General features: G+C 36.6%; 2 protein-coding genes across 2 annotated transcripts in view; one reads left to right on the forward strand and one right to left on the reverse strand.

Moving 5' to 3' along the window:
- The first annotated feature begins 2,080 nt into the window (after window positions 1-2,080).
- On the forward strand, window positions 2,081-21,633 carry LOC102598077 (uncharacterized). Its single transcript, XM_006355240.2, has 19 exons — window positions 2,081-2,230; window positions 2,320-2,394; window positions 2,725-2,844; window positions 2,942-2,982; window positions 5,941-6,152; window positions 6,307-8,111; window positions 9,362-9,571; window positions 9,690-10,400; window positions 10,521-10,756; window positions 10,855-11,065; window positions 11,211-11,366; window positions 11,905-12,062; window positions 12,136-12,328; window positions 12,907-13,295; window positions 17,995-18,175; window positions 18,841-19,070; window positions 20,090-20,753; window positions 20,943-20,997; window positions 21,086-21,633. The coding sequence occupies exons 1-19, from the start codon at window positions 2,228-2,230 to the stop codon at window positions 21,427-21,429; spliced, it is 5,994 nt and encodes a 1,997-aa protein (XP_006355302.1). The 5' UTR covers window positions 2,081-2,227; the 3' UTR covers window positions 21,430-21,633.
- An 813-nt stretch (window positions 21,634-22,446) lies between these two features.
- The window catches only part of LOC102598408 (protein NAR1), a 6,440-nt gene continuing 2,294 nt past the window's right edge, over window positions 22,447-26,592 (reverse strand). The window contains exons 4-11 of the mRNA XM_006355241.2: window positions 26,264-26,450; window positions 26,043-26,169; window positions 25,530-25,686; window positions 25,341-25,390; window positions 25,085-25,256; window positions 23,628-23,754; window positions 23,436-23,527; window positions 22,447-22,957 (exon numbers count right to left, since the gene is read on the reverse strand). Of these exons, the coding sequence (XP_006355303.1) occupies window positions 22,805-22,957; window positions 23,436-23,527; window positions 23,628-23,754; window positions 25,085-25,256; window positions 25,341-25,390; window positions 25,530-25,686; window positions 26,043-26,169; window positions 26,264-26,450 (1,065 nt within the window). The 3' untranslated portion in view covers window positions 22,447-22,804. The remainder of the gene's footprint in view (window positions 22,958-23,435; window positions 23,528-23,627; window positions 23,755-25,084; window positions 25,257-25,340; window positions 25,391-25,529; window positions 25,687-26,042; window positions 26,170-26,263; window positions 26,451-26,592) is intronic.

The raw sequence follows: 26,592 nt of genomic DNA on the forward strand, positions 1-26,592 counted from the left end.
ATTAGCTAAAAATGTTATTGAAAACTAAATAAACTAAAAATGCTATTCAAAAACATATAATTTCAATACAAATAAATAAACATATAAAAAAAATAAAAATTCCACGTCCCGTCCCATCCCGTCCCGCCAAACCCAGTCCCATTCCGTATATATAGTGGGACGGGATGGGACGAATTTTTATCCCCCCAATCCCGGTCCCCCCAAAATCCCGGCCAAGGCGGTCCCCTGTTCCGTCCCGTCCCCCAGTCCCCGTCCCCTTGCCAGCCCTACACTAGACCAAACATTTAACTTGTGTCAAGAGGTGTCAATACTTGTGTATATATTTATTAAATCAAAATTTGACCTCTATATAGAATATAATTTTCTGATGAAGGAGTGTCGCTTGATACCCCTTGGGTAAGGGTGAGTCCGCCCCTGATGATGAATCAAGTACAATATTGGTACGGTACATGAACACCTACGGTCCCCTACATGCAAGTTTAAAGTCCCTTAATATGTGTTTATAAATGGGTGACAGTTAGGACTACATTATATGGTACAACATGAGATTGATGAGATAGAGAGAGTATACAATTGTGAATCAATGTGGATATAATTTCATGATTATGCGTAACTGCTTTATATTTGCAGAGTTTATGATGATCATTATGTTTGTTTTTGGTGACTTATATGCCCAATGATTGTTTGACATCGATATGTCAGAAATGAGGCTATTTACCTAGCTAGTATTGATTACTTGAGTTGCTGAGTTAATTGATTATGTGTTATTGTACGATCTACTTGTTTTACTTGCTTTTTATATATGCTTTTACTAATCAGAGTCGACATAAGATGCCTACCAGTACATAGTGTTCGTACAAAAAATATTTCTCCACTTTTCTGTGACTGTAGACTGTGACTCAAAATCGTCTAATACAATTCAATATCTATTGCAATCGGTTGGACCATTTGAGGGTGAGCTACTCCTATCTGGTTTGTCTCAAATCTTCTTGGGGTATATGTTTATTTCTTTCAGGATGTTGTTTATTTAATTGATTTGGCTACTCTTAAATATTGTTATTTAGAGTTCTTGTACAATGACTTTCAAATCTTGAAGAATGTAATAATTAGAATTCTGCATTTTTATTTTTTCTATATTAAGAACTCGCATTTCTAGCTTTAAATGCTTTAAAATATGTTAAATGAATCGATTACAACATTGGTTAGTTGGTAAGACATGATTCACGCACCAAAGTTAGTGTAAGCATCAATCACTAAAATTTGAATCATGACAAATTCTTTTCCTTTCTCCTCCAAGTAAATACAAAGATCTACACATGAAAAATTAATAAATTGAGAAAACACACACATGAAAAACTAAATTTTAATAATCAAGAATTTCAAAAATAACAAAATTTTAAATACAATCCCATAAATAGGGAGGGAAGAAGCAAAAAGACCAGCGGTTGGAATATCCAATGAAGTCTAAATTAAGTGCATGCAATATTATTACAATCCCAAAAATAAAATAAAACAACAAAAAATGAAAGAAATTTTACACCAATGGAATGTAAAAATCGTCGAAATAACTTAAAATTCAAAATAAAATAAAATAACAATATTGGTGATGGTTAGATATCATTGAGAGTCTAGGATAAAAAAAATTAAATCTTTCGAAAAAACATGCAATAATCATGAAAAAAAACATAAACATAAGAAATATTATTAAATCTTGCAGAATAAAAGAACAAGATAAATTGTCTTTAATTTTTTTTTTGATTATTTAAGAATAAATTTTTTTAAGCATAAAGTACAAGAACTAAATTAATATTTTTGAATTTCATTTAAAATTAAAGTTAATATCCACATTTAACATGCATAAAATCTTCACACATAAAAAATAATGAGGGAAATCAATAAATATAAAATCTATTACATGCTCACAAATTCATTTTTTTTCAAGTTATAATTATCTTATTTTACCATATTAGTTTATAGAATATCAAATCACTTGTATCCATATTTAATTTCTCATAAATAATTTTTTCTTTAAAAATTATCCAATTATATAAAAAAGAAAAAAACTCATCAACAAAATATGATTAACCTACAATTATTTACTTTGAGTTTACACTGAAATTCAATTTCTCTGTGTCTGGTTTTCTAAACGGGCTGTTAGCAAAGTTCCCCCGCTCAATTCTTCAATGGAGAAAATCCATTAGAGTTCAACTCATACTTGTTCGCTACAATGGTAACCTATCAAAATTCAAATAAATTAACTTTTTGCTGTATAATTTTCAACTCGGTGTTTGATTCTTTCTGTCAAAATTTGTGTTTCAGTTTTCGATTGCAGCCATCAACGATACAGAGTCAGTAAGCCAATGGGAACCTTTAGCCCCAACCAAAGAAGCCCAGGTAAACTTGTTCTTGCTTTTCCGCTTGATTAAATGGGGTTTCTAATTGTCTGCTTAGTTGTTGGGATTGATTTAAGAATTAATTGTAAAGAACCCCTTATGTTTCAGTACCCTAATTGTGCAAGATTAAGATATAAAAAGCTAGTTTAATTCATTATATTCATTTATCAAGCATTTAAATTTTGAAAAAGCTAGTTGTGTTAGGCATTATAAAGCATCTCTTAATTTTGTGATCACTTGGATGATATTTTTCTGCAAATTTTATTGGAGCAAGTACGGAGCTATTTTGATAATGTCTTTTTATAATGAATTTATAATTTGGTTTTTGCAGGAATTTCACTTGTCACAAACTTACCTTGAGGGACTTTTGAAGTTGGAAGCTAAAGACTATAAAAAGGCTCGTGAGCTTTTGGAAGTTGTATTAAAGGATCCTTTGGTCGCAAATTCACAGGTACATGCTGATGGTTACCCTGGAATCACCCTCTTTTCTGATACATCCTTATGAATGGTTATTTTTCTTCTTTCTTATTTTTGTGTTTTCATTATAGGTGGATAGTAATTCTAGTGATGGTCATCTTTTGCAGCTCAGGTGTGTTTGAGGCCTAACTTTTAACTCAAACTACCGGTTCTAATTTTATTGTAAATTTCTTGTCTTACTTGCTTGTTCCTGGCTACTAATTCTCTAATAATCTAGAATAACAAGTGGACTACCACCTCTTTTTGCTGGCTTTACAGCATTTTCCATATTATTTTCCTGTGCATTTAAAACTGAAGCCCATTTGTTGCCCTTTCCCGCTATCATTGGTAGTTTAAATTTTGCATTATTGTTAGTGAGACTATATTGAATTGAAGATCTTAAAGAGATCTAAAAAGAGCATGATATAGAAGGATCAGTTTGATCGTCTGATTTCAGAAAATTGGTGCACCTTTATGGATGTTGAAGACAAAATTAAGTTAACAAAAACTGCATTTCTAACATTTTGAACAATTAGATGAGAAAGTCGCACACTTTAACATGGTATCACAACAACCAGAAGTCTTGGGTTCAAGTCTCATAATTACCAACTATTTAAAAGAAAAAAAGATTTTTCACACACTTTAAGAAGTATGTGAAGGGGCCTGTTGAAGACAAAATTAAGTCAATAAAAAAGTGTGTTCTCTCAACGTTTAGATAAAACGGTCACACATTTTAAAACATGGAACTTTCACAAAAATGTATGCCCTTCCTCCCTTAAGATATCATATTTGACTCATATGTTTTTCCTAATAAAGAAACATCAGTGTTGCATAAGGGAGGAGGAAGGGAAAAGGGAAAGAGAAACTATTTATGAGGTTTGAACCTTCCACTTACCTGGTGGAAGTGAGTAAATTCAACTTATATATCATATTAGTGACAGTAGAAACAGTGTTGTCAAAGGTGTGCTTAAAGCGAGCTTAAGCCTTGAAGCTCAGCTCGAAATGTGTTGAGCGCTTTGCTTTGCTTAATGTGCTCTCCAGTGTCGTCATTAAGGTTCTAAGACATACTTTTCCTTGCGAATGAGCCTCTTTTGAAGAGGCGACACTAAACACTTGATATTTTACTTTATTGTAATTACTTGGACTAAACACAGTCTTTTCCCCTTTGTGCCGTTTCCATTAAGCCCACACTTTATTTGTGCTTTACGCTTAAAGCCCCAAATGATCGTAGAGCTCTTTTGCGGTTTTTGCTTTTGATAACACTTAGTAGAAGAATATATTTAAGTAATAGGTGAAAAGCTAGTTTGATAGACAAAATATCCTGTCAAAGTTGTAAAGTTTAGTAGTCTAGTAAATTGAATAAATAAAATATTGTCAAACATTTTTCGAATGTTCCAAAATGGATAGCGTCATAAAATTTGGATGGTAGGAGAATTATGTCTTTTTTTTTATGTTGAAGTAATGCGTTTCATTAAAAAGCATCAAGGAGATGCAAAGTTACAAGGAGCATAGTTACAAGTAACAAAATGACAAAAAGGAGTATTTAGCTCAGTTCAGCTCCTATACAAAGTGTTAATCTAAAACTAGGGTGCTAACAAAGTCTAGAAAATGCCCACCACTAAGGACTGGGGTCAACTTTGACCAACAAAAAATGCTAGTCAGCATTTAGCTTTAAGAGAGTGATTTGGAGTTGAGATGCCATCAAAACATCTCTTGTTCCTTTTTGTCCACAAACACCAAAAGATAGTAGCAGGAATCATCAGATTTTGTTGATAGCCTTATCAATTTTTCATAATCTCCAGCTCAAATGTATGTGCTTGTCTCATGCTCATTGGAATAACCCAACTCAGGCCAAAAAGGGAGCAAAACATGTTCCAAACACCAAGTAGCTACTGGATAGTGCAAAAACAAGTGATTAACAGATTCCAGATCCTTGTTACGTAGGTAACATCTGTTAACTAGCAGAAGTCCTTTCCTGTTAAGGTTGTCTAGTGTTAGACAAGCTTCATATAAGGTAATCCAGTTGAAGCATATGAACTAGAGGTTGGACTAAGTTGCTCGGACTTGAGTGCGGGTGTCAATATGTGTGAAGATCTAGAGGTCGGATCCTTCATGATCTTAATTTTAAGATTCGGGGGTATGGATCTAGGTACTGATATGGGTGGATGGATTCGGTTAAAAATAATTCAAATATAAATAATTAGAGTTATAAAAATGTGCCTAAATTATGGTGGACCCTTTGGAAGGAAAGGAATACCTGAATTTTTGAGAGCAAGTTCGAATAGGTAATTATTATTTAGTACAAGCATCTATTTAGTGTTTATTGTGTAGTTCGAATTAGAAATCTTTGTATCTGTCTTGAATTTCTCCTTTGATTTTAGTCGAAGTACCCGAAATCGTTTCACCATATCCAGTATGGATCCCACACCCATGTTGTGTCGACACAGGTGCGACATCCAAAGTGAAGAGTCCGTGCATTAGATATCTCTGGCACAAAACATCTTGTGAAGCAAATGGAACAAATGTATGTTGCCTCACCTAAAAGGTTAATCTATTGAGAGGGACCCTTATATTTATTTAATTTAGGTCTATAACCGCTCATCATGTGCGGGCCAATTTATTTATTTGGTCCAATCACGTGGAAATATTCTGTTGATAGGTGGTGGTGAGACTCGAAATGTGGACCTCATCTTGTTTTGGTACCATATCGAATTTTGTGACCTGCTTAATCTATTGATAAAGATGCAGTACTTTTATTTCTTTCTTAGTTGCAACATAAACTAAATACTCAAAGTAGGGCCTTTGCACTTCTCAAAGATTTAAGCATGAAATTCACACCTAATTTGTGCAGTAGGAGCTGTAATATGGTTGGTTGTGGCTTTTAATAAACTAAGATAGTTTCCCTTAAATGCCTCAAATATAATTGACAATATCTTTCTTTTTATAACTGAGAAATTCCCGAGGGATAGTGGCACGGTTGAAACTCGGTGGATAACGGGCCAGCTCTCAATCCATCTGCTCTTCTATTGACAATATTACTTTATAAACATATATATCTGATGTTGGGTCATTGTAATTCACATTTCCGCAGATTTTTGGCATTGAAAAATCTTGCCACTGTTTTTCTACAACAAGGTGCTCCGTTCTACAAAGATGCTTTGCAATGCTATCTTCAAGCTGTAGAGATTGATAATAAGGATTCTGTTGTCTGGAATAAGCTGGGAACTTTAGCATGCTCAATAGGAATGTTGAGCATTTCCCGCTGGGCATTTGAGCAAGGATTATACTGCAGTCCGAATAACTGTGAGCATTTTATATCATGTTTAAGTTCTTATAAGCTTTCTTATATAAGGTTTTCCGGTTACATGACTTGACTGTTAAGAGCCCCCATATTCACCTTATGCCAGAGGTCATCTTTCTATAACTTCAGCTTTGCTTCTTCTGGACTAATGTGCAGGGAATTGCATGGAAAAACTTTTAGAAGTACTTATTGCTATAGGTGATGAGGTTGCCTGCCTTTCAGTCGCTGAACTAATTTTAAGAAACTGGCCATCCCATTCTCGAGCTTTGCTTATTAAAAGAACTATTGAAGAGTCTGAACCAATTTCATTTGCCCCAAGAGGGATAGACAAGCTAGAACCTAAACATATGCGGCTGAAATTCCCAGAGAAGAGAAAAGCTGCAGGTGTTGACCTTGATGAGGAACCTGTTTCCAAAAAGTTGAAGCAAAATTTGGAGTTCTGTCTTCCAGAAGTTTCCTGGACAGCTCTGGCCGGTGAAATTTTGAAAATCTTACATCCATCAATTGAATCTGGTTCTGAACTTGGACCAGGGAACGACGTATCTGGTGATGTTAGTGTAATCATTAAATTGTCAAGCATACCAGAAAAATTTAAGGATCCTTCAGGAAGGAAAGATATTTCACCCTCCACAGCTGCTGAAAGCATTTGCATCATGGATTTCAGGTCTGAGAAAGGTAGTGTTAGTAGAGAAAATGAATCAACTATTTGCGGAGAACACCCTCAAGAAAGGCGAAGTAGCCGCCTGGAAAGGCTCAGAAGCCGTAAACCAGACAAAGAAGAGTTAGATTTTGAGACCAGCAGGGACCTCACTAAAGTTGTAATGCAATTTCTAGGACCCTATGTTGTGAATCAAGCAGGACTTGCAGACCAAGCTGAGGATCTTCCTAATTCACTGGACACAGAATGTAGTGATGTTGTTGGATTTGTCCTGAAAACGACAAGAAATCATGGTGCTTACCACTTGGGTCACATGCTCCTGGAAGAAGTTTCCAGGCGAGACATTTTGTATCAGGATGGCATGTCTAAATTTTTGGATCTGGAGAAGGTGATAAGGTTTTGGGGCCAGGAGAGGACTCCTGAGTGCAATTTGTTTCTTGCTGAGTTATATTATGATTTTGGTTTGTGTTCTTCTGACACATCAAAAAAATCTAGCTTTATGTCAGAGGCTTCATATCATGTGTGCAAAATAATTGAATGCATTGCTTTGGACTGTCCATTCCACGTTATTGGCAGGAAAGGAAGTGCTTCAATGGGGGAGCATTGTCATAGTCATGGTCATAGTGAATATCCACTTAATAAAAATCATGAGTTTTGGGTTCGCTTTTTTTGGTTAAGTGGGCAATTGTCTCTATCAGATGGCGACAAAGCGAGAGCTCGAGAAGAGTTCTCTATTTCAGTGGAGCATTTGACAAATAAGGAAAGCAAGAGTGATTTCGTTTTATTATCCCACTTAAAATCGTATAAGAGGCTGACTGTCAATAAAATTCTCCATGAGATTCATCTACTGGAGGTTGATTTTCTAATGAAGGATGGTATCCATCAGTTAGTTGAGAAAAATCTGCACTCTGAATGTGTAAAAACACTTGCTCCTCTTCTCTTTTCCTCAGAAGAGGTCTCTGCTGAATCGTCACATGTCACCACTCATACAGGGAGAGGGCTAACTTCAATAGAACTGTCTGCCTTGGATATTTTAATAAAAGGATGTGAGGAGACAGAGCCATTGGACATTGAGGTCTATTTAAATTGCCACAAAAGGAAGTTGCAGATGCTCATTACTGCTGTTAGTGAGGAAGAGAACCAATTTTCTAACCAGATGAAAGGTTCAAAAATGCTATCTATCTCTGACGCAGAGTCTAAGGAAATCCCAAGTGATCTCTGGAACATGGCTGCTCAAGAAGTGAAAGCAATATCTCAATGTGCCTCAAGGATAAAGAGCATCACGGACCCTTCTGAAAACTCTGTACGTCAGTTTTGTCTTAATTGTTTTTTTGGCAGTCTTTTCTTATTGCAGATGTGTTGATCTTGAATTTTTTTTTATGAAAGATGCTAAATTGCTATCAATATCAAGGCGAATGATAATTTCTTTATGATTTGATGGGAAAAAACCCTGCATTCAAGTAAAGAATCTTAGACAAAACATACACAGAATGAACCTTTCTTTACCTTTTTTTTAATCATACATAGGGGGAAGGGAAGGGGAAATGAGGGAAAGGATTGCAAGGTGGTGAACCAAACTCTCACCAACAAGGTGAAAGTTTAAGTAACCAACCAATTGAACTACAAAGATTCATCTTAGAATGAACTTTTTATTGGGAAGTATTAAAAATGAACATGCCATTGGCTTTTCCTGGTTTCAACTTGGACCCTCCCCCACCCACACACAAAAAAAAAAAAAAAAAAAAAAAAAAAAAGCTCAAATAAAGCATCTTTCTTATGGGTTTTGACTAACATTAGTCATATTATGTTTGTTTGTTCAACTTTCTCCTGTTTATCATAGTTTTGACTTTGCATACTAGATAGTCAACAGTAGTTCTATGGTTATGATGCTTAGCACTTTCTCATCCTGAACTTCGGTCGTATAGACAATTAAGGTCCATGTTCTTGTTGACAGATATTAGAAAAAATGTAAACTGGTACTTAACATTTGGTTTTCCTAGGAATTATGACGTTTATTTAGTTGATGAGCAATGATCTTAGGAAACCAATATAGTTTTTTCTATGTGCTCTTTTGATCTAAGTTTCTCGGACTCTTCACGTTCGGTGCCGCACCCGTGCCGACATGACGTGGGTGTGAGTGTGGATACCAAATTTGAGAGAGATTCTGATAGATTCAATGATTTTTGTGATCAAAACAAAAACTAAGGTGAAATTGAAGAAAATGGAGTACCTTGTATATATAAATTTCTATTGTCACTACCTTTCCCTTTATCTCCTTTTTGATCAATATTTTCTCCTCAAGTTTTCCACATAATATCTCATAATTTAGGTTTTATAACTCTATTTATAGATATTTGAATTACTTTTAGCCGAATCCCCGCACCCGTATCCATACATGGATCCGTTACGAATCTTGATATTTCGATCATAGAGGATCTCACCTCTATATCCTCATCCTTATCGGACACCCGCAACAGAGTCCGAGCAACTTAGCTTTTGATAAATAAATTTTGGTGCACATGTTGCAGAATTTGATATGTCTTTTTCTTGCAGAATGGTGTTCCAGTGACTGTAATTGGTGATATTCAGTCGTTGCTGCTAATGTTTATGTGTAATGTTGCCAACACATATTCTTGTAAGAAATTTTCTTGTTCAGGAATTTCAGATCATACGGAACAAAGAGAAAGCTTGTACTTCGTAGATGCAGTTATTGCATTCTGTAAACTCCAACACTTGATCCCAAATGTTTCTATAAAAATTCAAGTGAGACATCTTTCTTTCTTAGAGGGTTTAGACTATCAAATTTCAGCTGTAGCATTAATGTTTGCTATCTTAATCTTTCATTAGAAATAAGCTGATCTCTTCTACCATGTCATGCCAGACAGAGTTGATCGTGGCAATCCATGACATGCTAGCTGAGTTTGGTGTCTGCTGTGCAAGTGCCACTGGTGAAGAGGAAGAAGGAACATTTCTAAAACTTGCAATAAAGCACCTCTTAAACTTGGATATGAAACTGAAGTCTAACTTTCACTCTGCTTGCAAGGAATTTGAAATGTCTCAGTGTGACAAACAGTCTTCCCATGATAATAATGTTCAGAAATCAGAGCAACTTTCTCATGAAAGTCACGTCAACGTGTTATCGAACTTATCAAATTTGGAGAAGCTGAATGTGGAAGCAGGTCAGGTAGATAGAGCTGAAACTACCGTTTCAGATAAAAATGCTATTGAGAAGATTAGTGCAGAGGCTATTTCTGCCAGTAAAGCTCTGGAGGTTGAGAAAACTACAGTGGAGGACAGTAAGAATGTTGGTGATGTCTCTGACAGTACGTATCGTAGATCGACAAACTTAAAGGATCAATTGGTCGAAGATGGAACTGAGCTAAGTGAAGATGCAAAAGAGGAGCTTGAAGTTGCCATTGATAATGCTTTGGATCAGTGCTTTTACTGCCTGTATGGATTGAATCTAAGGTCTGATGCATCGTATGAAGATGATTTAGGTGAGCATAAGAACACAAGCCGGGGTGATTACCAAACCAAGGAACAATGTGCTGATGTTTTTCAGTATATACTTCCTTATGCTAAAGCTTCTTCTGTAAGTGCTATGTCTTCTTTTTCTTGAATCCCATTTATCAAACCTTCCTCCAAACCCTTATTCCCCAAGTTTATGTATAATATATTATTTTAAAAGTTCTCAATTTGGCTCGTCATTCAGAGGACGGGGCTCATTAAACTCCGAAGAGTCCTTAGAGCTATACGAAAGCACTTTCCACAACCACCAGATGATGTTTTAGCTGGAAATGCAATAGACAAGTTCTTAGATGGTCCTGAAATGTGTGAAGACAAGCTCTCAGAGGAAGCAGGGTCCAGTGGCTTTATGGAATCCATGACAAAGATATTATTATCAGACCCCATAAGCCTGGAACAACAGAAAGCATCATCAAAAGGAAGGTAAACATGTTAGTTATGGGATCAGCACTTTGGCGAATGAACTTACTAGTATTTTGGACTATGGAATCAAACAGATATTTGCCATTGGTTGTTTGCAGTTCTGAGCCATACCTGGAAGTTTATAGCAACTTGTATTATCTTCTTGCTCAGTCTGAAGAAATGAATGCAACTGATAAATGGGCTGGCTTTGTTCTGACCAAAGAAGGGGCGGAATTTGTGCAGCAAAATGCAAAACTCATCAAATATGATTTAATTTACAATCTCCTACGCTTGGAGAGTTGGCAGAAACTTGCAAATATCTATGATGAGGTAAGAATGTTCTGCTATCTATCTGTTGCAGGCTTGCAGCTATACGTCCCCTAACGGAAGACAGTTTTCTACTGGTGGGAGTTCATATCTTGCGCTTCGTAGGTACTTAATCTCTTTTGTTTTCATACTTCTTTTGGGAACACAGGAGGTAGACTTGCTGCTAAATGATGGAAGCAAGCAAATAAATGTTCTGGGATGGAGGAAAAATGCTGCTTTATCTGAAAGAGTTGAGGCAAGTCGCCGAAGGAGCAGGCGATGTTTGTTGATGACCTCAGCTTTAGCGAAAACGGCAGATCAACAGGTTTGCTTCACTCTGATAATTTGTGGAAGAAGTTTTTTCTTTTGTTATATCTAATTGCCACCTTGGAGTGATCAAGGCCTGATGCACTGTCAGAGTTGGAAAAAATCTTCTGAATATATACGAATTTCATGCATCTAGGTTTCTTGTTTTTTATTGTTTGGTTGGTGATCCTGACAAACATGTATAATGATTTGAATGTTTTCTTAGGTGTTAGCAATTTTCAGTTAGCTTGGCATTTGACTATGTTGATTGATGTCGTCTCAATTTTTATTTAACTAGTTTATATGAATGTGCATAAATATAAATATACAAAATTGAGTGAGTTAGAGTTATTATAGTAATTTAATATTCAAATTGGAGGTATTATAGTAATTTAACATTCAAGTTAGGAAGTTCATGCTTCTAAGGTAGTATATAGATAGATAGATATAGATAATGATTAACTTACCTTATTGAAAAAAAGTTTTTGTTGGAGTCAAGGGGGCCTTAGCTCATTTAATTCTCACTGTCTACATGTGATTGCTCCTGCTTTTTTCAGGCCGAGATACATGAGTTATTGGCATTAGTATATTATGATGGTCTTCAGAATGTAGTACCAATCTATGACCAAAGATATGTTGTGCCATCCAAAGATTCAGCATGGATGATGTTCTGTCAAAACTCATTGAGACACTTTCAGAAGGCCTTCGCACACAAGTAAGTCTGTCTGTTGACTCCATTTCCCTTGGTTATTTCATCATCTAAAATGTAACCTAGCATGCAATTTCAGAGAGGATTGGTCTCATGCATTTTATCTGGGAAAACTCTCCGAAAAGCTTGGATACTCTCATGAGACGTCATTTTCATTCTATGCGAAAGCTATTGCTTTGAATCCATCTGCTGCGGATTCATTCTATAGGATGCATGCTTCACGGTTGAAGTTACTTTGCACATGTAGGAAACAAGATGAGGAGGCCTTAAGGGTTGGTGCTTTGCTTTTAACTCCTTTCCATTTCCTCCTTTATTGAGACGGTTACACATGTAAGCGAGCTATGATATGAACTGGTGTGTATTGATAGTCGTGAAGATAGCTAATTCAGTTAGCAAATTAAATTCGTTTTCGATAGACCTAATCTATCCCAGTTGTATGTAAAATTTTGAGAGATACACAACAAAGCCACATTTCAAAAAATATATATATAAGCAAGCGCAACAAAAATAGATTCACTCGGTTATTTTAAACATGGCCCCCTTAGAGTTAAGGTTTGTGATTATATAATACTCTTCTCTAATCTGCAACCCATATAAGTTCATGAATTTCAGCAGCATATGGATTGTTTTCCCTTTTTCTTCACAGCTCAAAGAGTTTTAAAAATATAACTTGACCATTGCATCTGTGAGTGGGAGGACTTAGCATGTCTAAACTAATGGTTTCTTCTGAAGACTTTTAGGCTGAATGCCCCTTCTCTTGCCCGACTTGGAAATAGTTACCTTTTTCAAGTGGTCATTTTCCATGTGTTAGGACTGTTATTGACTTAATTAGTGCCTGGATGCATTTTAGGTTGTTGCTGCATACTGTTTCAATCAATCAACTCAGGATACTGTGATGGATATCCTCAGTAAGGTTTGCCCATCAATTTTGGAATCGACGTGCTCTGAGGATAGAACTCAGGGAGAGTACTCTGTCAATGATGGAAAAGGGGATTCACATTTGGAAGGGGTGTGGCAGATGCTTTACAGTGATTGCCTTTCTGCTCTCGAAATCTGTGTGGAAGGGGACCTGAAACATTTTCATAAGGCTAGATATATGCTTGCTCAAGGCCTATATCGAAGAGGTGGGAATATGGATATACAGAAGGCAAAGGATGAACTTTCCTTCTGCTTTAAGTCGTCTCGTTCTTCATTCACAATTAACATGTGGGAGATTGACAGTACGGTTAAGAAGGGAAGGTATGCATTTCCTTTTCTTTTTTCTTTTTTTTTCTGTCCTGACATTTTGGAACATCGAGGAACCACTATGACAACATTTTCTGATTCCTTGTAGATAGATTGTTCTCTCTTTATTTAGGGAAGGCCTGTCTTTTAATTGAATCAAAGTCTTGGTGTTCAACATCACACAAAGACAGTGTCAGCTTTTAAGATACGATGTAAAAGGATTGTCATCACGTTGACATAGGTTATTAGAAAGATCAACACTGAGTTTCCAAAATATCCATCCATGTATCTATAAAATAAGATATTTTCTTTCTACCAAGTTCAAAATGGAAGAAAGTGAGCCTTGAATGTTCATTCAAGTCTTTTTCTATTGTTCCTTTCTCGCAATTCATCCAGATTGTGAGAAAACGAAGCAAGCAAGAGAAGATTAAGAAAAGCATTGTTTGATTATTCCCTTAAGCTATTGGGGGTTTAATGTAGTCTACATGCTCTAAGAAAGGAAAGAATACAAAACTGCAAATTACAGGAAATAAATCAATCTAATTGATTTTGGTTTATCCTTATTGATATGTACTATATTGACAAGGTCCTAAGGCTCCTCCTCAAGCTGGCATACAAATCATATGTATTAAGTTTGCTATATATGTAAGCTGTTTTGAGAAGGGTAAGGAACTTGATGTATATATCGCAAGCTGATCATTTGACTTCATGGACTTTATGACAATATCTCTTGAGAATTGGGATTATCTTTTCTCTTACGAAATAACTATCAATTTTTATGTGCTTCGTCTTATCATGAAACATTGGATTTGATCCAATGTAAAGTGCAACCTGATTATACCCTTGGGGGTGGCCCAGTGGTTTGGGCTTGGGACTTTCATGTTGGAGGTCTCAAGTTCGAAACCCCTTGTCAGCGAAAGCAAGGGGTTTGCCTTCTTGGTCGAGCTCGTTGTACCGGGCTCTCCTAGTGTGGGTTACCTCTCCTATGTGGTTTGCGAGCTATTGCATAGGAGCGGGGGTTTTACCCTGTGCGCACCCAAAGGGTAGTGGCTGCGGGTTTCCCTTGTCATAAAAAAAAAGTGCAACCTGATTATCACACACAAGTTCAATCTTGCCAACCTCTCCAAATTACAATTCTCTTAGCAGTTACTTGATTCAATGAGTTCACATGTAGCCACTGTATAGCATGATATTCTGCTTCTTCACTTGATCTTGCAGTTACATTTTGTATCTTACTTTTCCATGAAACTAGATGCCCCCAACCATAACGCTATTTCCGTAGATAGATCGTATGTCTGCTCAATTTGCATTTGTATATCCATTAATATGCCCATGTCATCGATATTTGTGAAGTACTCTTTTTTCCTGGAAAATATTCTATGTATCGAAGGATACAAATAAATGCATTCCAATAACTATCACAAGGGAAATCCAAGTATTAACTTACGGCATTCATTAGGAAAACAATTTCAAGGCGAGTCATGGTGTGGTAATTTAACTTGCCTATCAATCTCCAATACCTTCCAAGATCATTAATAGGGTATCCTTAATTTGGTAGTGTAACTCAACCTTAAAAGCTAGCTCATGATGGGAGAATTGTCCAAAGTCCATCTAAGGAGACCAATTTCCCTAACCTTTTCCGATGTGGGACTTCTTAACAGGTAGAAAGTTGATATTCAGATCCACGGAGTATCAATGAGCCTACAGTTTGTCATGCTTGTCTCTGTAAGAATTTAAAGAGCATACTTCCTCTGATAATGAATATGGCTGATTTGGATTGAGCAACCTCAATAATAAGAAGTACCTGAACCGACCAAGGTTCGTGGTTTAAAATTACCAAAAAAAGCTAATGCTTTAACTTGGGTGATTTCATCTTCATCACCTGTGATATCTATAGCATCAACGTAGACCATCAAATACATACAGAAATGTGGAGCAGAGGACGATAAACAGCAGCATAATTAGCTTCACCATGAGTCGTACCAAATTCTTGGATAACCGTGTTAAATTTGTCGAACCACACTCGACAGGACTGCCTCAGGTCGTAAAGTGATTGTAGTAGCCTGCACACCATGTTACTGGACTTCTCCTGAACTCATGCTCTTGTTTGAATTTTAATTTTGGGTTTCACACGTGGTGATAAAATTGTTTGACTAGTATTTTTTCAATTCAAGGTCCATGATAAGGCTCAATGGGCTTGGCCCATTTTTGGACAACCTTGAATTACAAATCAATGTCAAATAGTCTTTAGTAACACGGATAATACAAATTGTTTGAATTGGTGCTTTGACTTCTTTTCCCGCCATCTTCTTCTTATCCTGGTTGGTCTGAAAATGTAAAATTGGGTTTTCTATCCTGCAATGTCTCTCCATTTCTTCTGGAGATTCAAGTGGTTATCCTTATTCTCTTTGATGGCTGTCAAGTTTTGTGATAGGCTTTGTTGTCCTTAACATCTAGGTAACTACCGCTAAATCCTCTACTTGGTGGAACAGTTCCATATAAAGTAGGTAAATGGGTCTCCTTTCTTCTCGGACCTGTACAATCTATTTGAAACAACCCTCCATCAAGGAGCATGATTTACTTGTCTTCCCGTGACTATCTATAAATGGAAAGTGGAAAAGCTTAGGGAAATCTTCTACATTTGACACTTTAAGACAACGGATACTTCACATGCTCAACCCGCTCACTCTGAGATTGCTTCCACCAAAGATGTGTTCAAGAAATATTTTTCTCATCCGAAGCATCCCATGCCACTAAAATATTGTTTCATTATGTTATCTTTTGTAAGTATCCAATAATGGGAAAAAATGCCCATGCCACTACATCCTAGTAAGATTTTGAAACGGCAACCATTTTGTAAGACCTCTTACAATTTAATTGACTGCGGTCACACTTCATATCGTCGTACACTAGGCTTGAGACTTTGAGTTACGTATGGTGTTAGAGTTTGTATGTGTTGATTTTCTTGCTAAAACTGAGTCAATTTATTTGACCCTTTAAATGTATGTCACAATTTTTGCAAAATGTTGGGCTTGGTGAGTAAGAATTCGCAGAAGCTAGTTTTTTTGCGACTCCCAAAAATAGGTTACATCACTCACAAGTAGGAGAGAAAGATATGCCACTATCACAACTTAGGGAAATGTGAAAGTCCATAAAAAGACTGACAGGAACTGAAGTTCGATTGATGAATGCCTATGTTTGTGAGGGAAATGCGAAGTTTTTAGGTTGTTGTAGCCATCAAATGATACAGTGACGACATGATTTTATTTCTTTCACTTGGTGAACTTGGATACAATGAGGGGCAAAGACAATTATAGTCATGTTCCTAGATAATTCTTGTTAAATTAGGTCTTGGGCCTAACTCACACCCCAAAAGCTAGCTCAAAGGGAGGAGGATTGCCCAAGCCTTATAAGGAGTCCACCCATCTCATTAACCACCGATGTGGGACTTTTGTCATTCTTTAACACCCCACCTCACGCCCAGTGCTTAGCATCTGGTGCATGGGCAATTTTGATTTTGGGGGCCCCAACATCGGGTGAGACGGGCCCTGCTCTGATACTATGTTAAATTAGGTTTTAGGTCTAACTCATGTTAAATTAGGTCTTAGGCCTAACTCACACCCTAAAAGCTAGCTCAAAGGGAGGAGGCTTGTTCAAGCCTTATAAGGAGTCCACCCATCTCATTAACCACCGATGTGGGACTTTTGTCATTCTTTAACACCCTACCTCACGCCTAGTGCTTAGCATCTGGTGCGTGGGCAATTTTAATTTTAGGGTCCCCAACATCGGGTGAGATGGGCCCTGCTCTGATACCACTTGTTAGGACCGAAAATAAGCAGGTGTAATGCGGAATCTAGCAAAGCAAACCTCGAAAGCCATGAGTAAGAAGACAAACGAGAAATACACCAAAAGAGACAGATTTAACGTGGTTCGATCAATCAACCTATGTCCACAAAGGGGATGACCAATCCACTATAAATATGAAAAGTCAAAAATGTAGAGAGAAACAACCTGAACCAATTCACTCGGAATACAAGGAGGTACACAAAATTCTCCCCTATAACCGAAACTCTCAAAACCCTAGGACTACATTGTGAATGCTAATTAAGTTAGAAGGAACAAACCTATATTTATAAAGTCCTAAAACCTTTCCTACAAGAAAATGACTAGTCAAATATTAAAACCTTTTCCTAAAAGGAAAACTTATTTAATGTAAAAAATCAAGGCAAATAAAACCCAACAAATCTCCCCCTTGGCCTGAATATCTGACAAAATAAATTTGTCCACCTTCTTCACATAATCTTTAGGATCTTACATCTCTTCTCCATAATCTCCTCCATCGAATCTACGTCTCGACACAGAGAATTCCTCTGAAATAATTTCTCCAACAAAAATCTTCATTACTATCAAAAAGGTTGTGGCTAGAACCACACCCGCCAAGATGAACACCCATCTCTAACCTGGCTCCATCATTGAACCATGTCCCACATTGGTGTGTTAAATTAGGTCTTAGGCCTAACTCACACCCCAAAAGCTAGCTCAAAGGGAGGAGGATTGCCCAAGCCTTTTAAGGAGTCCACCCATCTCATTAATCACCAATTTGGGACTTTTGTCATTCTTTAACAATTCTCTTTTCAGGTCCATTACTTGGTCAGGTATTGGAGCCACATTTCTTGCCTCATTAGCTGATCATTTTTTTTTCTTCACATTGCAGGCGCAGAACCCAAGGTTGCTCAGGGAACAAGAGAGCCCTAGAAGTTAACTTGGCAGAAAGTTCTCGGAAGTTCATTACTTGCATCCGCAAGTACATATTATTCTATTTAAAACTGCTGGAGGAGACAGGAGACATTTGCACCCTTGATCGGGCTTATTTCTGTCTTAGGACAGATAAGAGGGTACGTACTTCCATATGAATTGGCTGCATACATTGTTCACAATGACTAGCAGCATCAATGATTAGCCTAATGAAAATAACATATTCTTCTTTGTACACTTCTCCTTATTGCATTGACCCTTTCTGAGGTTGCATTTATTTTTATTATTAATAAGCCTCTTTGAGGGTGATTTTGAAAATTCACTACTTTATTTTATTTATAAGAAAGCATTTCTAATGGCTAAATTTTGTGATAAAAATGCGCAGTTTTATTATTTATAGGAAAGCATTTCTCATGCCATATCTTAGAGCTCTACAAGTTGGAATTACAGTTTATTGCAAAGAGGGTTGTCTTACCATTTCTCTTTATCAAAAAAAGTTGTCGTACCATTTATAATGCCATGGAACATAATGCAGGAAAAACATGAAAAGTGCTTGGAAGAACATTTATTCTATGTTACATATCATCAGTTTAAACTTCATATTGTTATGATATTCAAATTAGACCCTCAATTCTTCAATTCTCTCGTTGTTGCCTGTTCTGTTGGATACCGACATGAAGCCTAAAGCTCTGCCCGTACTTCTACATTTAATCAACTCATCCCACTCTTATAAATTTGGTTTATCTCCATTTCTATTTAATCAAAACTCCCTTGTCTAACATAGATATATATATATTTCATCCAGTTCTCCTCGTGTCTTGAAGATCTCATACCAGTTGCCCTTGGACGATACTTAAAGGCATTAATTTCATCTATACATCAGACTGACCGTAAATCTTGTGCTGCTAGCAACTCAAGCGAGCATCATCTGGAGAAAATGTTCTCTCTGTTCATGGAACAGGTCACCATGTGGTCTGATATTTGTTGCTTGCCAGAAATAAAGAGCTCCGAGTTGACAGAGAGCTGTTTATTTGGGTAAGTCCTTTGAAGTAATCCAAACTTTATGTGCTGTACCAAGTTGATGTTTTACTGTGGTCTTCAACTTTGCTCACATTGCAATTGAAAAAAAAAAAACTTGTTTTCTGTCTCTATTGTAATTAGAAAAGGAGTTTTTCCCTACCTCCTTTGTAGTCTCAATATTGATCTACACCAGTTCCAAGAGGAGATAAATAACAATGATATTAGGAAAGGAATTAATTGCTCTTTTATCTAAGAACTATGTTGAAGATAAATTCTTTTCTTTTTTGATGATCGTGGTGTTCGGGCCAGCTTTCGCGCACCTCGACTAATTCCATGGGATGCTCACCACCTCCCCACCAGCAATAGGTATTAGGTAACTCTGTCCACCAAGGCTAGGACAGATGGGAAGAATCACCTAGTGTTTTTTGCCTCTGCTGAGAATTAAACCTGAGACCTCATGGTTCTTTACCACTTCATTGACCACTAGGCCACACCCTTGCCAGGATAATTTCTTTTCTACTATGGTAAATGAGATATTTTGTTTTATTTGTGTTTTGATGTAAGGACACACTAGATAGAAGGATTTGTTTTGGATATTTATCGTCATACCCTTATATTTGGATTAGCAAAAGAAAATTGTATTATTTTGCTCCTATAAATGTGTTGGTGCACAAATAGGAACTGCAAGAAATAGGTGTAATTTGATAACAATCTGAATAGGATTAGCACTTATATATGCGTTGTCGGCTGGTTGCTCAATATTCTCATACAAGTACGTGAACTATGAAGATATTGTCCTCAGATCAAGTACTTCATATATTTTTCATTTTTGAGAATGTATGAATTTTCCAGTGTATCCCAGAAGTATCTATTGTTTATTCATCTGAGTCCCAACCGTTGGATTGGGCTTTAAACAAAATAAATGATACCATGAACATTTGTGGAATACAGTTTTGAATCCGTTAAAGCTATGAAGTCCACTGCTTGATTACAGTTAAAGCAGTTTGCTTATACAAATCTGACATTCCTTGCAGATATCTTTATCGATATATCCAGTCTTTAGAGCAAAATATCAAAGTTGAAACACTTGAAGGAATAAATGAGAAGATACGCAAGCGTTTGAAGAACCCAAAGCTGTCGAGTAGTAACTGCGCAAAAGTTCATAAGCATGTTTCTGCTGCTTGGTGTCGATCACTTGTAATTAGCATGGCTTTAATAACGCCTTTGCACTCAAGACTCTCCAGTGAAGTCCAAGGTCCAAATTCACCAGCTAATGGATTAGAGAACTCACAACTGCTTTGTATTGATCTCCAACTGGATGAATTATGGTGTTCATCTTTTGAAGACATGAATCATGTGAAGGATCTTGAGAGGAAGTGGAACCCGTCATTGTCTAAAATAAAAAATGTAATAGTAAAGAGAGCTGCAGATGAAGATCTGGAAACTGCTTCTATGCTGCTTAGGTCTTGCTATAATTTCTACAAGGACACATATTGTGCATTGCTCCCATCAGGTATAAACCTTTATATGGTGCCATCTCAATTTGCTACAGAAACATATATCCAACCTGGGATAGACGCGGTTGACATACTTGATATGAACACTTCACGGAAGCTAATTTTGTGGGCCTACACACTTCTGCATGGCCACTGCACAAGTGTTTCAGCTTCTATTAAGTACTGTGAAGAAAACTCCAAGGTATTACATCCATCCTTATTGAGTCCATGCAACATAATTCTATTTTTCTTTTAGCCTATCATACTAGTTCAGGATGCTTTTTCTTTGGCTATTAAGAGCATGTAGAAGAAGGTTAAGGGGAAAAAAAAGACAATATAGATATGATCATTTCTCTACAACTGATGAACTTGAATGCTGCTTTCCTTGCAGTCAAGGATAAAAAAAGGAAGTGCAAATGCATCTCCTGCCACAGCTTCCAATACAGGTGATCAACTAGTTTCATTATTTTTGTCAACGTTAGTAGTGGATGCATTTTTTTGTCCTCTCCATGTTGATTCTTAACTCTATTGTAGGTGGAGGAAAAGATGGCATGAGTAAAAGCTCTGAACCAGATGGTTCCCCATTATCAACTTTGGGCAATGCATCATATTCTGAGACCGACAGATCACAAAAAGGTACCCCTCCCAGTTTGCCAGGAACTGAGAAGGCAAGAGCTTCTTTCTCCAAAATGGGGGGCACAATGGATGCATTGTCAACATCTCTGCCTGAAGGAGAGAGCACGACTTCTCCAAATGCTGCAACTGCTGATAAGAGACAGAAGGTTTTATTGGTTGCTCCGCATTTAAACCATGACAATCCTGTTGTTGAAGTCAAGGAATTGGATATACAGAATGACACAGAACCTGGAAACATTTGATGTTGTACATTATATTTTAGCCATTATGTTTTGCTATTGTTGCCTTACAAGTCGTCTATTGTTGTATGTAAGCAGTTCCTCCTTTTCTTGGAGAGTTCTTGCTTTTCTTTTATCTGCTGTTTTGTTGTTGTCAAAAGGGATACAAATTGGGATTCTTATGCAATTTACAATTCAAATAAACAGTTTACACCTTGCATAGCCCTATAATTATTTATATCTGGACCAAGTTAATATATGTTTTGCATTGAATTTTCAATGTTACTTCTTTGCATTCTCCCCCCAATCTAATGGAGAACTCTCTTTATTTTTTCACCATCCATTTTTTAAATCTATATAACATCACGTATAACCATGTAATATATATATAGCGCGCGCACACACATTATACACTACATATACAACCTTCTACGCACTATATATACGTTGCATAAATGATGTATCTGTTTTGTGTAATCATGTATAAAAAGTGTATAAATAATGTATCCACACTATTATACACAAAATCAAGGGTCAACTAGGTTATCTTTGTAAATTTTCCAGTTGCTCGAATCTGTTCAAACCAGTTTCAACCGTTGCCAATCTAATTTCCGAAGTTCTTTATTCACAAATATCATTTGAATCCAAACCCCCCAAAAAAAGGCCAAAACCCCTCTTCTCCCATATATTCATTTTGACACTCCCATCTCAATTCCATATTAACCTATCAATTCAATTGTTAATGTACCATTTAGTTTTCGTGAAGCAGAATAAAATTGCGGACGAATGTTAATTTTCTTATTTTAAAAAATTCTTTTGTATAGTTTCTAAGCATTTTTACGTGAAAAAATAACAGATGAAATCACTAATGGAAGTGCGTCGATTCTTTTTTAAAAAATCATTGACAATCCAATGAAGTCTTAGCGTAATTTAGTAATATTATTAGCAATGAACAAGAGCCTTTTTTTTTACCCAGTATTGGAGATGCAACATTACACGGTAGAGCAAGGAAAGGCAGTCTATGAAATCAGATAAGATTACGCTAGGATTCTGGTGATATTTACTATTGGCATAAAAAAAAGTTTCTAACAAATACAAACTAAGTGGCCAAATAAATAAAGATCAGGGGTTGTGGGATATGAAACGTACAGCACTAATACTCCAATCCAGATGGGGAACAATGTTTTGCAACCTAGACTTTTGTGTAATTTGCAAGACAAAATATTTACAGGATGGGGTGAACACTTTCACTACCAAAATTGTGGTGCATAGACTCATGAACATAGATTGTGAACAATTCAGTGTAGTATCAAAACCCACTTGGGAAGCTCTTGCAGAAAAACACCAGAAGGGAACAGTTGGAACTTGGCCAATCAGTTAAAAGCTGATATTTTGCATCTCACCAGTTCTGCAACTGTGAAGTGATACTTTTCACTACAGGATGATATTCAGTATGCAGGTACCTCTTTGCTTTCTCTGAACCAGGCTGTTCAAGCCACTCACTGTATAGGCCCTTTGTGATGGGATTGTTGAAAGGATCAGCAACCACAACCTGAAACATTAACAAAAGAGCATTCGGGAGGCAATTCAGATTCATAAGATCAGAAAGTTGAAGTGCAAGGAAAACAAAGAGTTCCCACATCAATCATGCATGGCTTTGCAACTTCTAAAGAGTAGACCATTTTCGTTCATTTGAATCTGCTTCAGAGATGAATGTTCAAAAACTTCATCATCTCGTAATGCAGAGGAAAAATAGAAGCCAAAACAAGCAGGTTTTTATGACATATTAAAGCCCCAGTTGGGGAGACACTCAAACAAATCAGAACAAAAGTGAACTTCCATTTCAACATGTTCATCTTTGACTACTACAGTAGTCAGAGATGAATCTCCCAAGCTCTGCAATTCAAGTTATACATTGTACATTTCCCAGACATGCCACAAATTATACGCAAAGCCTTCAAGTTGGAGAGGAAATTCCTACAGTCCAAGATGGTTATATTATGACAAACTCTATCAAACATGTGACTTACATTTTCTACATAAGCTGTCTCCAACAGCTGAATCAACTCTTTCCCCGACTGCCCAGGTTGTGGCTTTATTTGTCCGCCGCCATTTAAGCATCCTATAATCATGAGGGAGGCAATTAAAGACATACAAACTGTTAATTGATGCAAGAAGGCTCGGAGCTATTATTCACAAATAGAAAGATCCAGCATGTCAACCTGAAGGGCATGCCATGATCTCCAAGAAATGGTAGTCACACTTCCCCATTTTCAATTTCCTAACAACATTCTGCAGGTTCCGGAAACCATAACATAATGCAAATTTCAGGACAGATTTATCATTCACCTGTGTTCAATGCAATAGACATCTTGTCAGTAGTTGTCAATGGCCTAATACTCTTTTGTGCCAATTGCTACAAACTTAGGATCTGTTTGGCATGAGAATTATTCATTTTTCAGGAAATCTTTTCACTTTATTTGAAAATCAGCATCTGACCATTTAAATTCTAAATACAACTCCAAAACACCGTTTTCACTTTCAGTTTTGGACCGTTGCATTTATTTTTCTTCTTTCAAGAGGGGTTTTTCTACTATTTTTAGCAAGGACTCGAGCAGCTTTTGAAGATTTCAACCCGAGTTTGACTCATTCATTGTCTGTTAGTTGCCTTTTCATTCATTTCTAGCATGAGTAGCTACAGACTCAGCTATGGTCGTAGACCCAAATGGTTTGCAAGTTAATGGGTTATTAACTGTTCGTCATTAATTGCTTGAGTTATGATTATCTAATCGATTCCATGGCTTACTAGGCAACTTAGTGGTGTTCAACATGAGATTAAGACCTAATTATCATAGTTCTGACTTGAGAAGGTGGAGTTAGGACTAGCTAAGAATTAATAAGCAAGGAATTGGGTTTTATAAGGGATTATATAACTCAGTTAACAGAATCAAGCTAGAAATAGCTAGACTCTAACTTGGGTGTTCAACCATTAGAACTTTAAGCATTCCATTAGGTTCTGGTGGACTTAATTGGGGTAGGGCCATTACTATTATGAGATTCTTTGAGAAAGTTAGCATTACTATTATGAGATTTTAATGGGTAAATTATAATTGAATCATAATCAATAAGCCAAGCAATTAGACAAGATAAGTATTTCCCATTAGCTAAAGCAAATCAACTAGGGGCTATAATCCTAGTACCTTTTATCACTTGATTTACACTCTCGTTAGTTATTTGTTTGCTTTTAATTCTATTGCTATTTTTAGTTAAATTCAAAACCCAAACAAATGTTGCAAGTCCAATCGAAGATCTTTCTAACTACAAGTAATCAACCAAACACCTCATATTTACTCCTTGTGGGATTCGACTGACTCTCATCCAATTATATTTGCATTTTCAAGTGCTTAGCCTATTTAGGACTTGATTGGGCTACACCATCCACCACCAAGTACAATAAACTTTGACATGAGCCATCAAATTAGCAGCTCCACAATTGACCAAACACCATATCATACCCTTGTTAACAGATAGAAACCCTTAAATTATAGATACAATTGTCCACGCACAAGAAGATATCGCAGTGTCAGCATACAGGTACTTGGATTATAGAACATTATAGGGGCATATTAACAACATTCTATAAAATCATGCTTCTAGGAGAATGCAGAAGCAAACTTACTTCTAGGCTCACTTCTTGGAAATCAGAATTCCTTATAGTCTTGAATGCTAAAGGGCCTTCAACTTCTTGATCTAAAAGCACTTTTGCAACATGACGATAAATGGTCTCTGCATATCCTCCAGAGCTTCCATGAACGCCATAAAGATGGCCCTCCTCATCAATATTTGTGAACCTTTAAAGTACATATAAGCAATCAAATGTAAGGATTTGCATCAAGAAATGAGAATATCAATGCAAGGTGTATAAAAGTGCTTACAATTTATCTAGGGGGGACTCTTCCAAGGATTGAAAATCAACTGCTTTTAACTACATCAAAGAGGAGAGAGATTGACTATAAGTAAACAACAGAGAGAAAATGAGAAAAATTGCAAATATTCCAAATGCAAGCTATCTCACATTATTGCTCTGCGGGAATGGAATACTGAGAAGCAGAGAACTCTCTTACCTGTATCAAATCCAAAACCTCTCCTGTTGTCAAAACTGAATCAACCTCTGTAATTTTTTCACTATCTGTATCCACTTGAAACACAAAATCCTCACGAGCAGCCTCGAGCTTCTTGTCATAACATGGCATTACAGTCACATGGTATATATCTTCTGGTCTGTTATAAAAAAGCTCTATCAAGCACCAATCGACTGTGACCAGGTCCAAAAACTAACAGCTTAATTTTAGGAACATTATAAAACCTTTTAACTTTTCACCAACTAACATGCAACATCACATATGCTGAAATATCAAACGGCCAGCATGAATTTGCTCTGTAATTTTATTTTTTCTAGTAGGATGCATAAAATGGATGGGGAAACACAACAGAAAGATAACGTTATTGCTTAGCGCATATTTGCAATAAAACGACTTATGCATAATGCTTGGGACAGTCCAACAACAAAAGAAATGGAAGATTACAGTTTACAGCTAATGCATAATGCTTAAAAAGATGAGATGGCAATAAGCTACCTTACACTTAGCTTTGGCCATATAAAATTCTTGACGACTGCACCAATAGTTTGTTGGGGGCTCTTGACTGAAGAAATGTATGGAAGAATGTAAGAACCAAGGGTCTTCTCAGCATAACATATCCAACCTACAATTTCAACACCAACACCAGTAGAGTTAGAACATTCATAGAACACCAAGTAAGAAATTAAGAAAAATACCAAAGCAAATTAAGCCATTACCTGGACATGCGGAAGAAATCATAGGTAAAGGTGGCTTTGACTCACCACTACTAGTACATTGGGATTGTTTATATCGCACCATAAACTCGTTACAAGATTCTATTAGGGTCAAGTCTCTACTGCAGCTGGTATCAAATATAGCTTTCACACCCAGAGACTTAAAAAGTGTTGTGAGCTTCCTGAAAACCTGGCATAAGAAGTACAAGCTCATTATTTTCAAACATATGCAAATGCTTCGCAATACTTCTTTTTTTTCAACTTTGCCGAAAGGCACAAACGCCATTGAACCCCCCCCCCCCCCCAACCCCCCAACAAATATATGTTTATAA

This window comes from Solanum tuberosum, unplaced genomic scaffold (assembly GCF_000226075.1).
Source record: "Solanum tuberosum cultivar DM 1-3 516 R44 unplaced genomic scaffold, SolTub_3.0 scf00198, whole genome shotgun sequence".
Classification (NCBI taxonomy): domain Eukaryota; kingdom Viridiplantae; phylum Streptophyta; class Magnoliopsida; order Solanales; family Solanaceae; genus Solanum; species Solanum tuberosum.

Coding starts and splice junctions, on each gene's coding strand:
- LOC102598077 (XM_006355240.2), top strand. Junction 18,176..18,840: donor GTCTTAGGACAGATAAGAGG/GTACGTACTTCC, acceptor TATTTCATCCAG/TTCTCCTCGTGTCTTGAAGA. Junction 20,998..21,085: donor TGCCACAGCTTCCAATACAG/GTGATCAACTAG, acceptor ACTCTATTGTAG/GTGGAGGAAAAGATGGCATG.